Raw genomic sequence first — 15399 nt, 5'->3', positions numbered from 1 at the left:
ATTGCACCACCGGCGACCGCTGCCATCAGGTGGCACAATTTACTGCTGCAAAACAAAGCCAGCATTATTTCCAGTAGAGCTAGAGAGACGAGGGAGAGAAGGACCACTTCTGGAAGCAACATGTCATTTCACGCTTGGCTTCAAGCGCAGTGAAAATCCATTTGTCTCGGCCATTACTCTGTCCAAAGTCTATTGTTCTTGGTTTCCTTTGTTCCCTCATCATGGAATATTCCAGGTGCCTAATAGAGGTGCTTATCAATGAAGAAGATAGGACCTCCTCCTGGGATGTGCTTCCATGATGCTTAAATGAACAGTGGCACAGTTGGGTTGTATTTCTATGTAGTTCACCTTACTCTATCAACTTTGAACGATTCTTTTCCTCATCACAACCTAACACATTGCTATTCCAGGGGAAATTGTTTGCGGCTTTAGCCTGAATTTGGTTGAATACCAAAGCTATGTTTTATTCAAAATGTTCCCATATAAAGTCTCAAAGCAAATGGTTGCATTTGTAAGTTGTTTATTTGTCTCTGTTTCCCAACAGGAGCCCAGAGGAAATGGACTCTTGGATCAGAGTAGTCAACTCTGTGGCGGCCATGTTCTCTGCCCCCTCGTTCCCTGCTGCCATTGGCTCTCAGAAGAAATTCAGCCGTCCACTGCTACCGGCCACCACCACGAGGATGTCACAGGTACGGTAGAGCCTCAAGAACCACCACCTCTGGAATATCACCGTTACCTACAGTACCAGTCCAATGTTTGGACACACCTACTCATTCAATGGTTTTTCTTTATTTGTACTATTTTCTACATTGTAGAATAATAGGGAAGACCATCAAAACTATGAAATAACACATATGAAATCATGTAGTAACCAAAAAAGTGTTAAACAAATCCAAATATATATTTTAGATTCTTCAAAGTAGCTGTCCTTTGCCTTGATAACATCTTTGCACAATCTTGGCATTTTCTCAACCAGCTTCACCTGTAATGGTTTTCCAACAGTCTTGAAAGAGTTCCCACATATGCTGAGCACTTGTTGGCTGCTTTTCCTTCACTCTGCGGTCCGACTCATCCCAAACCATCTCGGTTGGGTTGAGGTCGGGTGATTGTGGAGGCCAGGTCATCTGTCGCAGCACTCGATCACTCACCTTCTTGGTCAAATAGCCCTTACACAGCCTGGAGGTGTGTTGGGTCATTGTTCTGTTGAAAAACAAATGATAGTCCCATCAAGTCCAAACCAGATGGGATGGTGTATCGCTACAGAATGCTATGGTAGCCATGCTGGTTAAGTGTGCCTTGAATTCTAAATAAATCAGTGTCGCCAGGAAAGCACCATCACACCTCCTCCTCCATGCTTCACGGTGGGAACCACACAAGCGGAGATCATCCGTTCACCAACTGCGTCTTAAAGACACAGCAATTGGAACCAAAAATCTCAAATTTGGACTCATCAGACCAAAGGACAGATTTCCACTGGTCTAATGTCCATTGCTCGTTGTTCTTGACCCAAGCATGTCTGTTCTTCTTATTGGTGTGCTTTAGTAGTGGTTTCTTTGCAGCAATTTGTCCATGAAGGCCTGATTGGGGCGGCAGGTAGCCTAGTGGTTAGAGCGTTGGACTAGTAACCGAAAGCTTGCAAGATCGAATCCCCGAGCTGACAAGATGAAAAATCTGTCGTTCTACCCCTGAACAGTTAATACACTGTTCCTAGGCCGTCATTGAAAATAAGAATTTGTTCTCAACTAACTTGCCTAGTTAAATAAAGGTTAAATATTTAACTGAACAGTTTATTTTTATTTAACCTTTATTTAACTAGGCAAGTCAGTTAAGTACAAATTCTTATTTACAATGATGGCCAAACCCGGACAACACTGCTCTACAGAACTCACAATCACTGCCGGGTGTGATAGAGCCTGGAATCGAACCAGGTACTTTAGTGACGCCTCTTGCACTGAGATGCAGTGCCTTAGACCGCTGCGCCACTCAGGAGCCCATGTTGAGATGTCTGTTTGAACTCTGTAGCATTTATTTGGGCTGCAATTTCTGAGGCTGGTAACTCTAATGAACTTATCCTCTGCAACAGAGGTAACTCTGGGTCTTCCTTTCCTGTGGCGGTCCTCATGAGAGCCAGTTTCATCATAGCGCTTGATGATTTTTGCTACTGCACTTGACGATACTTTCGAGGTTCTTGAAATTTCCCGGATTGACTGACCTTCATGTCTTAAAGTAATGATGGTGTCTACCTCATGGTGTCTACCTCATGAAGCTGGCAGAGGGAATGCCAAGAGTGTGCAAAGCTGTAAAGGCATAGGGTGGCTACTTTGAAGAATCAATTTTTTGGGTTACTACATGATTCCATATTCCAAACTATTTTATAGTTTTGATGTCTTCACTATTATTCTAAAACATAAAAAAAATTGTAAAAATAAAGAAAAACCGTTTAATGAGTATGTGTGTCCAAACTTCCGAATGGTACTGTAGGTAAACATTTGGGCTCTCCGTGGGGGAATCCTAACTTTCACTTTAGTCAAATGTTCACTTCTGCCATTGACATAAATGCCTGACTAGCGCAAATGTCCTTCTAGACCAGGGGTGAGCAACTCCAGTCCTCCAGGGCATGATTGGTGTCCTATTTTTTCCTCCATCCCTAGTAAACACAGCTGATTTAATCAAATGTCATTCTAAACTGAAGATCATGATTAGGTGATTACTGGAGTCAGGTGTGTTAGCTGAGGCAAAACTTTGACACCAATCAGGCCCTCGAGACTGGAATTTCCCACCCCTGTTCTAGACCGTTGTCACCATCTGGTCGATCTCCAAGGCATTCCTAGTCGATCACCAAACATTTCTGTAAAAAAAACAACCATAAAGCCTTGCGTGCCTATTTTTTTTAAATTTGTTTCGAGCTGTTGGCGGTAGGTGCACTTGATTCAGCAGCGATAGCGCCGGGAAGGGAAAGCGTTCCCATTTTGAACCATTTAATGTGTCTGAAGGGAGAGCTTTGCCTACCCGGCAGGCCTAGAGAGAAAATCAAGTGCACCTGTCTTACAGCTGGCAAATCGGATAGCTCAGATCGCCGTGTTGCACAGTTTCTTCGAGCCATAGACTGTAAAAAGAAGCCTCGAATGCACAGCAAAGTTGATACTGTGAAAACGTTTAAAACATAACTAGAGAGAGACTCAATGAATACAGCAAAGAGCTGCTGATTTTGTGTAAGTTCATGTTTAAGTTTTTCAGCTGTCAACACTTTTTATTGCTTATGAAAAGGGGTTGAACATTCTCCCTACTGCCGCTCATGCTACAACCAGCAGTGCAGCTGCAATGAATGGGTATAGACAAGTATTTTTTAATATCGTGGAATATTTTCCTTTTCCAATTCACAACATGAATTGGTGCATGAGGCAGAAAAAATGCCGTTCGACTTGAGTTTCGCCTCCAGCTTTAAAGACTGGCCCCTTTTCTTAATGCAGGGAACTAGGGACGGTGAGTCGGGTTAGAGGAAGCCTCACCGCTGCTCCCTCCCCGCAGACTGACCATCAGATGCAGGCCATCAGTCCAATATGCAGTGATATTGTATTGGGCCTATAACTTACTGCACAAACCTCTTTGCTACAGAACTGTGTTTAATTGGTTCATGTTGCATTGGCTTACTTTATTTTGTTATTCTTAATCTGAGCAGTAGATCTCGGCTTGCATTTTGATTTAGAAAGTGATATTGACGCAGGAAAGGTTGGTGACCACTGTTCTAGACCAGCCTACCATTTAAATACATTGTTGGCCCAAAATAAGTTTTTTGAGATGACAGTCTGGTGTTTTAAGAACCTGGTATTACGTCTATAAAGTGTTATCTGGCTATCTACAGGAGGAACAGCTGAAGTCTCACGAGGCGAAGCTGAAGCATGTCTCCACAGAGTTGGCCGAGCACAGATCCTACCCTCCTGACAAGAAGGTCAAAGCCAAGGAGATCGACGAGTACCGACTCAAAGAGCACTACCTGGAGTTTGAGGTAAGACATCACCATTCACCACAGATGTGCTCTGGCAGGGGTTGGTTGGGCGAGGCAGCAGGTTACTGCCAGTCAGAGTCCAACGCTCTGGTTCACATGGTCTTTTATGCCGCAGCACTCGTTTCGTTCTGCATCTAGCCCTTCCGAACACTGATCCGTGCGGACACAGAGACTTCACACCCACAGTTTCTGACATGCCTCCAGGCAGACCGCTGGGGAAGTTTCTGACAACGTTAATGGAGCTTTGCTTTTCTTATCCTTCAGGCTCAGGAGTACGTCTCTCAGCCCTGCTCTGTATTCTGAACACGGGTGTGTCCTTAGGTCAAGATTCCAAGGATATCACCAAAGATGGGATAGAAACATTTGAGAAGTCTTGTTGACTTTATTGATTTGCGTTAGTTTTTTGAAAACACACAAGGTCACAAACTGCCAAGTAGCTGCTTGAAAGGTCATTCTGGGCTTTTGTTTCCTGGATTTAAAGTAGAGCGGGTATGGTCGACGTACAGTATGCATCTATCACTGTTTAGGGGGTGGCTGTACTGGCAAGCTTAACGAGAGCATATGTAAAAGTAACTCTCTGACCTCTATTGTCATGGCGTTACAGTATAGAGCTCAGACAAACGTCCATTAAAATGTAATTTCAATTTCATCCCTTGAACACAAATCTATTTATTTACATGAGTCTTACACATTTAATTATGGATAGAGAATCTTTTAAAATATTTTTTTCTTTTGAAAAAGCATTAGTTGAAGAACAATCTACATGTTAGAGAATTTCGACATGCTTCTCATCAGTGTCAGCAATTATTCCATCACAGCTTTCCTCTGGCCTTCCTCAATTTCCATGTCATAGGTTTCTAATGAACCCCATCAAAGCCCTGTATTAGCTGTGACTGGAGCACTGTTTTCCAATCAAACTGCCAGGAGAAGACACGACCTCATCAATAACCTTCAACCAGCAAATTGTTTAGTTTTTTGTTTTCATCACAGAGAAACCGCGCTTTCTTGAAGTACCAGATAATCAGTTGGTCCTAATTTGCCTAAGTACATGAATGGTAATTAAATTGTGCGCTCCCTTTGTGTGCAAACATCTTAGGAATAATGATATCCTCCTGGCTTTACTACTCTGCCAGCGGAGCTTTACCACTGTCCTACTCTACACCCCCACCCGTTGCTCCAACGCCCCCACCCGTTGCTCCAACGCCCCCGCCCGTTGCGCCAACGCCCCCGCCCGTTGCGCCAACGCCCCCGCCCGTTGCGCCAACGCCCCCGCCCGTTGCGCCAACGCCCCCGCCCGTTGCGCCAAGCCCGTTGCGCCAACGCCCCCGCCCGTTGCGCCAACGCCACCGCCCGTTGCGCCAAATAGCATCCTCTATATAGTGCACTACCCTTTGGGCCCTGGTCAAAAGTAGTGCACTATAAAGGGAATAGGGTGCCATTTAGGACGTAGACCCTGTTTACACAGGGATCAATGTGGTCAGATCTCTTGGAGTAGGGTTCAGACATACAGGTAAGGCCCCTCAGATGCTGCTCCCTAACCCTCAGAACTTTTTCTTAAATCTGTTAATGGTTGATTGCAGTCTTCTTACTGTGTCCAGCCCACAATCGCCAAAACAAAAGCTAGAGAGAGGGCATAGACAGTTACGGACATACCTCTGTGAATGACATTCATCAAGCACAGCGCTTACACAAATCATTCACTAAACCTTAACCCTCAGCTAAATCTTGTAATGAATAATGAGGAAATTTAGCAAGTTTAGGAGACTAAACAGCTTGGAGTATCCTGGATTGTAAACTGTCCTGTTCATAACATATTGATTCAACAGTAGCTGGGCTGGGGAGAAGTCTGTCCATAATAAAGCACTGCTCTGCGTTCTTAACAGCACTATCAACAAGGCAGCTCCTAGTTTTGTTGCACCTGGTTTACTGTTCAGCCGTGTGGTCAGGTGCCACAAAGAGGGACTTTGCAATTGGCTCAGGACAGCACGGCTGGCCCTTGGATGTACACAGAGAGCTAATATTAATAGTATGCATGTCAATCTCTCCTGGCTCAAAGTGGAGGAGAGATTGACTTCATCACTACTTGTTTGTGAGAGGTATTGACATGTTGAATTCACTGAGCTGTCTGTCTGAACTACTGGCACACAGTTCAGACGCTCATTCATACCCCAGACGTTGCCACCAGAGGTTTCTTCGCAGTCCCCAAGTTGACTATGGAAGCCGAACAGTACTACATAGAGCCATGACTGTATGAAGTTGGCGCCGGCGGGGATGGCTGACATCTTATCGGCTCTTACCAACCATACTATTTTTTTTCTTCTTTTTTTCGCGTTATTCTTAACTTGTTTTGTACACAATGTTGCTGCTACGGTCTCTTATGACCGAAAAGAGCTTCTGGACATCAGAATTGCAGTTACTCAGCTCAGATTAGACCGTTTTTCTTCAAGGAGTCGGACAAGAGGGTGATACCAGACACCCGACCAGGCCCTCATCCCCGTCATTCACTGGAGAAGGAAACAGATCTTTTGCGGAAAAAGATTAGGGTGGCTTACGAGGATCAGGCGACGAGTGGCTAATCTGCCTTTGCCTTCCGTCCTGCTAGCTAACATTCTATCGCTGGAAAATAAATGGGACAAACTGAAAGCACATATCCTACCAACGGGATATTAAAAACTGTATCTTATGTTTCACCGACTTTTCACCGGACTTAAGTGCAGGGAAATTTAAATCAGTTTTACCAAATTTTTATCAGCATGTTCACTGTGCAGCCAGAAGGGGAAAAAATTCTAGACCACCTTTACTCCACACACAGAGAAGCATACAAAGCTCTCCCTCTCCCTCCTTTGGCAAATCTGACCATAACTCTATGCTCCTGATTCCTGCTTACAAGCAAAAATGAAAGCAGGAAGAACCAATAACACCAGCGACTGTTAATTTTTTTTTTTTAAGTGGTCAGATGAAGCAGATGCTAAACTAAAGGACTGTTTTGCTAGTACAGACTGGAATATGTTCTGGGATTCTTCCAATGGCATTAAGGAGTACACGTCAGTCACTGGGTTTATCAATAAGTGCATCGAGGATGCATACCTCAAACATAAGCCATGGATTACAGGCAACATTCGCACTGAGCTAAGGGTAGAGCTGCCGCTTTCAAGGAGCGGTACTCTAACCCGGAAGCTTATACAAAATCCTGCTATGTCCTCTGACTAACCATCAAACAGGCAAAGCGTCAATACAGGACTAAGATCGAATCGTACTACACCGGCCTCCGACGCTCGTCAGATGTGGCAGGGCTTGCAAACTATTACAGGGAAGTACAGCCGAGAGCTGCACAGTGACATGAGCCTACCAGACGAGCTAAATAACTTCTATGATCGCTTCGAGGCAAGTAACACTGAAACATGCATGAGAACATCAGCTGTTCCGGACGACTGTGTGATCACGCTCTCCGCAGCCGATGTAAGACTTTTAAACAGGTCAACATTCACAAGGCCGCTGGGCCAGACGGATTACCAGGGCGTTTTCAACCTCTCCCTGTCTGAGTCTGTAATACCAAAATGTTTCAAGCAGACCACTATAGTTCCTGTGCTCAAGAACACTAAGGTAACCTGCCTAAAGTACTACCGACCCATAGCACTCACGTCTGTAGCCATGAAATGCTTTGAAAAGCTGGTCATGGCTCACATCAAAACCATTATCCCAGAAACCCTAGACCCACTCCAATTTGCATACCGCACTAACAGATCCACAGATGATGCAATCTCTATTGCACTCCACACTGCCCTTTCACTCCTGGACAAAAGGAACAGCTATGTGAGAATGCTATTCATTGACTACAGCTCAGCGTTCAACACCGTAGCCCCCCTCAAAGCTCATCACTAAGTTAAGGACCCTGGGACTAAACACCTCCCTCTGCAACTGGATCCTGGACTTCCTGATGGGCCGCCCCCAGGTGGTAAGGGTAGGTAACAACCCATCCGCCACACTGATCCTCAACACGGTGGCCCCTCAGGGGTGTGTGCTCAGTCCCCTCCTGTACTCCCTGTTCACTCATGACTGCAAGGCCAGGCACGACTCCAACACCAAGTTTGCTGATGACACAAAAGTGGTAGGCCTGATCAATTACAAGGATGAGACAGCCTACAAGGAGGTGGTCAGAGACCTGGCCGTGTGGAAGGAGAACAGCCTCTCCCTCAACGTGATCATGACAAAGGAGATGGTTGTGGACTGCAGGAGGAGGACGACTGAGCACGCCCCCATTCTCATCGACGGGGCTGCTTTGGAGCAGGTTGAGAGTTTCAAGTCTGAGGGGGCACACTTAATATGTTGGGAAATCTGTTATGAATGTTTCTTGTTGTTTTTTTTTAATGTATTACTGCCTTAGTTTTGCTGGACCCCAGGAAGACTAGCTGCTGCCTCCATAATAAATACAAGCACTGCCTTTTGAGCTAGCTGTACCTCTGTGAAACACTACTGTAATCAATGAGTTAGCTATACCTCTGAAACACTACCGTAGTCAATGAGTTAGCTATACCTCTGAAACACTACCGTAATCAATGAGCATGCTATACCTCTGAAACACTACCGTAGTCAATGAGTTAGCTATACCTCTGAAACACTACCGTAATCAATGAGCATCCTATACCTCTGAAACACTACCGTAGTCAATGAGTTAGCTATACCTCTGAAACACTACCGTAATCAATGAGCATGCTATACCTCTGAAACACTACCGTAATCAATGAGCATGCTATACCTCTGAAACACTACCGTAGTCAATGAGTTAGCTATACCTCTGAAACATTACCGTAATCAATGAGTTAGCTATACCTCTGTGAAACACTACCGTAATCAATGAGTTAGCTATACCTCTGTGAAACACTACCGTAATCAATGAGTTAGCTATACCTCTGTGCCGAATGAATAGTATTTTTCCACCTACAGTATCCAAAAAGTCTACATGAGATGGCATTACTCACATTTTCTATTTTATGTCCTGTCGGAGTATGAAGGTATGAACAGATCATTTGAGATGTTTATTATTTTTAAAAATTACCTATGGGCCCTGGGTGATAAGATCAACGGCCCCTTCGCCTTGTTCTCCAGTTGAAGGATTAAAGACTGTTGTGGCAGGAGAACTCTGGTCGACACACCGGCTACATTAACCTCCTAACTGCTCCTTCACTCCCCATCCGCACCATGTCAGGGCAGACCCCTCCCCAACCACAGGGAAACTAACGCGCTAATTGGTCAAGGATGGATGCAAAGCCAAGGAGCTCATTTTAGATCTAGTTATATGTACTTTACATTTCTAATGTATATCTTTTATATATTGGTATTCCATTAGTACAAGCTTGGCATGCAGGTGCGGGTGACGGTCAGCGACGGTATTGAATTAGTAATCAGCAGGGTTAAGATGATTTAGTGCTGGGCCAGGAAGATCTGAGAACCACCTCTCTGCCACACGTCTTAACAATCCTTCTGCTATTCCAGTTTAGTTCATTATTACTCATCTTTAGCAGAGTTATTCTACCACAGGGAATTATGATGGAGAACAATTAAACATTCATGACCAACTCATTAATTCTGTTGTCGATCTCCAATGAATCCTTCCCTGAATGAATAGAATGATCTTTAATCAGAGAGAGACAACAGAAACGTTCTCCCCTGGCCCCTCTCCACTGTAAGGCACTTAACATTTCAGAAATACTTTGAACTGTTTCATACTACAGAAGAACATGTCTCTGGGGTTGTTGCTATGTGAGTGTTAGTCTGTCTCCCTGGAATTATGTGTCACATAGAACCTTAAAGAAATGATGGAAAAACGCTGCAGTCACTCGATTTGCAGATATATCTATTTCTCCGGTTAAACAAGGAACGCATCCTGAAATGTGGAGGCTTACAGCACTGGGACACAACCTTGACTGGGGGCCCTTTCTCGTTGTTTACAGTACACACCATTTGTTGTAATGAATTGCCTTATTGACCTGTGAGTTCACCTCTTAATCCTGTGTGGTAAGTAGGGGTCCAAGCACTGCAAAATGGTTGCCGTGAAACAATGAGCTTGAATAAGGTCGTTACCTTAACATAGATGCTGACATTTAACACCATAGTACCCTCCAAACTCGTCATTAAGCTTGAGACCCTGGGTCTCGACCCCGCCCTGTGCAACTGGGTCCTGGACTTCCTGACGGGCCGCCCCCAGGTAGTGAGGGTAGGAAACATCTCCACCCCGCTGATCCTCAACACTGGGGCCCCACAAGGGTGCGTTCTCAGCCCTCTCCTGTACTCCCTGTTCACCCATGACTGCGTGGCCATGCACGCCTCCAACTCAATCATCAAGTTTGCAGACGACATTAGTGGTAGGCTTGATTACCAACAACGACGAGACAGCCTACAGGGAGGAGGTGAGGGCCCTCGGAGTGTGGTGTCAGGAAAACAACCTCACACTCAACGTCAACAAAACAAAGGAGATGATCGTGGACTTCAGGAAACAGCAGAGGGAGCACCCTATCCACATCGACGGGACAGTAGTGGAGAAGGTGGAAAGTTTTTATTTTAAGTTCCTCGGCGTACACGTCACGGACAAACTGAAATGGTCCACCCACACAGACAGCGTGGTGAAGAAGGTGCAACAGCGCCTCTTCAACCTCAGGAGGCTGAAGAAATTCGGCTTGTCACCAAAAACCCTCAAACTTTTACAGATGCACAATCGAGAGCATCCTGTCAGGCTGTATCACCGCCTGGTACAGCAACTGCTCCGCCCACAACTTTAAGGTTATCCAGAGGGTAGTGCGGTCTGCACAGCGCATCACCGGGGGAAAACTACCTGCCCTCCAGGACACCTACACCACCCGATGTCACAAGAAAGCCAAAAAGATCATCAAGGACAACAACTACCCGAGCCACTGCCTGTTCACCCCACTATCATCCAGAAGGCTAGGTCAGTACAGGTGCATCAGCTGGGACCGAGAGACTGAAAAACAGCTTATATCTCAAGGCCATCAGACTGTTAAACAGCCATCACTAACATTGAGTGGCTGCTGCCAACATACTGACTCAAATCTCTAGCCACTTTTATAATTAAAAATTAAATGTAATAAATCTATCACTAGTCACTAAACAATGCCACTTTATATAATGTTTACATAACCTACATTACTCATCTCATATGTATATACTGTACTCTATTCCATCTACTGCATCTTGCCTATGCCGTTCGGCCATCGCTCGTCCATTATATATTTTTATGTACATATTCTTATTCATTCCTTTACACTTGTGTGTGTATAAGGTAGTTGTGAAATTGTTAGATTACTTGTTGGATATTACTGCATTGTCGGAACTAGAAGCACAAGCATTTCGCTACACTTGCGTTAACATCTGCTAACCATGTGTATGTGACCAATAAAATGTCATTTGACATTGTTAGTGCTATAATCAGCACATGATTATTTAACTTGCTTGGTTGTCATGATATTTGGCAGACTTGTAGAGAGGCATAAGAGAGGCTCATTCAATGGATACGTGATCAGGCCAGAGGTGGCGATATCATTCATCGCTGTGTTTACTTATTTCTTTATTAGAATTTCCGGTGATAAACCAAAGTAGTTGCTGTAGTTTGTTTCCGTCATTTCTTGTTCGCTAGTGTATGTGTTACATGTGTTTGTATTGTACACCGTAACGCCCTACACTCTGTCGTCTCTCCGCTGTAGGAGAACCGCTATGAGATGTACGTCAAGCTCCTGAGGGAGGGTGTGAAGGAGCTGCTCATTGGCAAAGATGGCGACGCGGGCCTCAAGAAGTCCCAGTCCAGCCCCTCTCTCAACCAGGAGGGCCAGCCGGCCGCGGCTAAAGTCAAACGCAACACCTCGGAGAGGAGACCCGAGACGCCGCCCAAGGTCACATAGGAAGCTACCCCCCCTCGCGAGCCTGTGAAAGAGCCATGAATACGCAACAAAAGTGTGTGAATATATTTTATGTAATTTATTTATCTGGCCACTGTTGTAACAAAAACAGTTGTGTAAAATGTAAATGATGAATACTCGTCCTTAAATTGACTGGCGTAGCATTTTTGTATGGAAACATTGCATTATATGTTTGTGGTCCTTTTATTTTGATGTTGATGTCATTCTTGTATTGAACGTAATATTTTTTTGTTGTGACGCATTTGACTCTTTATTGCTTTATTCAATATCGCTGTATTGTTCCTTCCTCTCATAAAAACAATTTATTTGCCTTTCAGTCAAGAGAGAGGATTTTTCTTGTCTCCAATTTAGTGAAATGACCAACGCTAGCTCTTAGATGTATAAATAGTAGCTAGATGTAGAGTGGTCTTACTCAGAAGTTTTAATTTTGATATGTAGTTTAAGTAAACATTGAACACATTGAACCAGTTAAGTTGAGAGTATTTTACACAAATGGCTTCCATTGAGAATAGGCAGGTGATTTCGACATCCAATTTCCTCCCTGCTTTTCCTCATAGACCTTTTTAAGGTTCATTTCTCCTGGGAATGTTTATTTTTCATACAGAAGACGCACCAAGGAGTAAATCCTGGAAAGGGGTTAATTGTGGATTTAAAAAATGTGGTTAGGATCTTCAATCTCTTGCCTCTCATTTACAACAGGAAAAACAACCCCAGATAAAACAGTAATATCCTTAGTTGTGTGGAAGGCTGCACTATCATGTTAGAAAACGCAGTTCAAAAGAATTCCAATCCCTAATTTTGCACATTAATGATTTGGGATGTTTAAACATATTCCCCAGATTGGGTCAGTCGCAGCTGCATCCGTATCTTTTCAGACTGCAGTATTTCACTGATGTTGGACTTAAGATCAGAGTTTATGCAGCTGAGCCATTTTTTTTTTTTTTTATCCTTTATGGCAAAAAATATTTCTGCTTTTTGAGTAGTGTAAAGGCCAATGCCCCTTGTCTTTTATAATCGTATGTATTTTAGATTCTAAGTTGAAAACTATTGTTGTAAAGATCAAATTTAGTATTTATAGTGCACTTTATAAATGACTTCTTTTTGGATATTATAGAGAGCTTTATAAAGGTTAGACTGCTATGTTTCTTTGACATCACAGGTTTTTCAGGCAGAACTCAACTATTTTTGTTTTCTTGAAGGTACTTGAGCGCGACAGTTCAGTAGGTTTCCGTCAGCTCAACTCGTAATGTTGTCTTAGTTTGTTTTAAGTGGTTCAGTAGTTTTGCTGTCCTAGGTAGATTTGTTGAATGACAAAGTTTCCTTTTAGGGAACGATTTATAGATCTGTACTTTGCAATTATTGCCTTTTTCCAATGCTGGTGATATTACATTTATAATATCATTTACACATTTTCATTAGAAATATTACTGACATTTTGAACGACAAGCATTTAGTTAGACATTGGATTGTATGTCTACACTTCCACAATGGACTTTTGCATACCAACATATGTTTCGTCCTTACCAAAATGTTTGCGTTTTTTCATGTATTGAAGATTTTGGAAGGTATTTAGCTTTTTAACATGTTATGAAGAAACATTTGTAATGATGCAAAGCCAATTTGAAAATGTACTTGTTTTTGGAAGAAATTAGGCTAGTACCGAGTCTTTACAGTTTAAAAAAATATATATTGTTTACTTTAAATGTTTTATTATTTACACTTTATTTTATTACCTATTTTCTCTTAAATTCACTACGATGACACCCAATAGAATGTCTTAGTAGAGCTCGATGGTAATAGCCAACTAAATATACCTATATCCGTAATGCATGTTTTTAGAAAAACGTTCTACAGTAGTTTGTGCTAGCTAGCTAGTGTGCAAACCTTTTCCTTGGAAATTTTCTCCTCACTTAGTGGCACTATTTTACCTGTACGATTATTGTGAAAGTTAGTGAGTGTTTTTCACATTGAAGCACTTAATATAGACAATACATGTGGTACATTTATCAAAGGTTTCAAGTTAATATCACGAGACCTTAACAGCTGATTCTGTTAAATAAATGTGAGGATAGTATTTTTATTTATATACAGATGTCTATATGAAGAGGTCTACCCTTGAATTCATTTTGATATAATATTAAATGTTTTTTATTCTTTTAACCTTTTTGATATTTTATCTTAAGACGACGGCTGACCCCTTGACATCTATAGTTTAAAATTCCTCCGTAGTTTAAACGTAATCCCAGTATTTTCTTATGCAGATACAGTAATCCTTTGTTCAGACATGTTAAATGTAGGATTTAACATGTTGCTGTTTATCAGTTGGTACACTTATTACATTTGCCCATTTCAGAGGATTTTAAGTAAATACAGGCTTTTGTTGTAATGACAAATTAGCGTAATCTGTGCTTCTGAGTGGAATGATACATAATCTACGTCTATAGATGGAATCTATAAAACTCATTTAAACAGCTGTGTAGTACTATCTTACCAGTGGAGTGGATTGTGTTCATGTGGAACGACTCAACTAAAGCACTGTTTCAATTGACATGTCAAATCCCACCTGATGTAATTTCTGATTTGATATTAGATGGTCTGGAGAAGGAGTAGCGAAGACTGCACAGTAAATGCGTCAATATGTGACATTATTTTCCAGTTTAAGACTAGCAGTGAGCCTTATCAGGCATCTTGTTACCTTTCCCTTAACATTTACAACATTTCTCCATATCACTTCAATGGGGTGGCTTATTTTTAGCACTTACCTCTAATGCTTCTCTCAACCATATCTGGCATAGCCTCTGTACACTGGCGAATCACTTGTGTTAGAATAGACTCAATCCTGCACCTCTGTCTGAGAAGACAGACTGTGTGCCCTATAGATTCCCATGCCTCTTGATTGTTCTATACCGTAGAAAACAATGCAACTAAGCCTCCGACGAGGCTCTTTCTCTCTACACGTACGTACGCATCAAATATCTCTGAAAGCTGTGATCCTGTACAATCCTTTAACTCTGTAAATGTTGTTAAATATAACTGTTGCCCTGTGTGTGTGTTTTTTTTCAAAGGCCCAGGATTGCATTGTTTGGTTGTTCAAGTGATCTCTTCTTCGGCCCAGAGCGTGTCTTACGCCCTTAGGTCAGGATTGGTAACACTATGTCGGTGGTAATACAACTGTAGGTGGTTTCAATTAATAAAATACTGTACTTAATTGAATGTTGCATTTTCTTGTGATTTATTCCCCAGTCTTGTGCTGTGTTGTTGGTAGAAAAGATCTGCTTCTCAAAGAAAATCATCCCAATGGACAAAGGTTAACTCAGGTGGCAGAGTTTCTAACCTATTTACTAGTGCAATATAATAATTGGGGTGGCAGGTAGCCTAGCGGTTAGAGCGTGGGCCAGTAACCGAATGCTGCTGAATCCAATCCCCGAGCTGACAAGGTAAAAAATCTGTCGTTCTGCCCCTGAA

At 42.8% G+C, this 15399-nt stretch overlaps 1 protein-coding gene across 9 annotated transcripts in view; it reads left to right on the top strand.

Moving 5' to 3' along the window:
• Positions 1-15147, top strand: part of psd3l (pleckstrin and Sec7 domain containing 3, like) — a 152220-nt gene extending 137073 nt beyond the window's left edge. For all 9 annotated transcript variants that reach the window (XM_014144526.3, XM_014144518.3, XM_014144552.3 and 6 more), the window contains 3 exons: positions 545-689; positions 3863-4006; positions 11722-15147. In XM_014144526.3, the coding sequence (XP_014000001.3) occupies positions 545-689; positions 3863-4006; positions 11722-11916 (484 nt within the window). In that variant the 3' untranslated portion in view covers positions 11917-15147. The remainder of the gene's footprint in view (positions 1-544; positions 690-3862; positions 4007-11721) is intronic.
• Positions 15148-15399: the final 252 nt, after the last annotated feature.

This window comes from Salmo salar, chromosome 01, assembly GCF_965601325.2.
Source record: "Salmo salar chromosome 01, fSalSal1, whole genome shotgun sequence".
NCBI classification, from domain to species: domain Eukaryota; kingdom Metazoa; phylum Chordata; class Actinopteri; order Salmoniformes; family Salmonidae; genus Salmo; species Salmo salar.
This window is presented reverse-complemented; position numbering and strand designations above follow the sequence as displayed.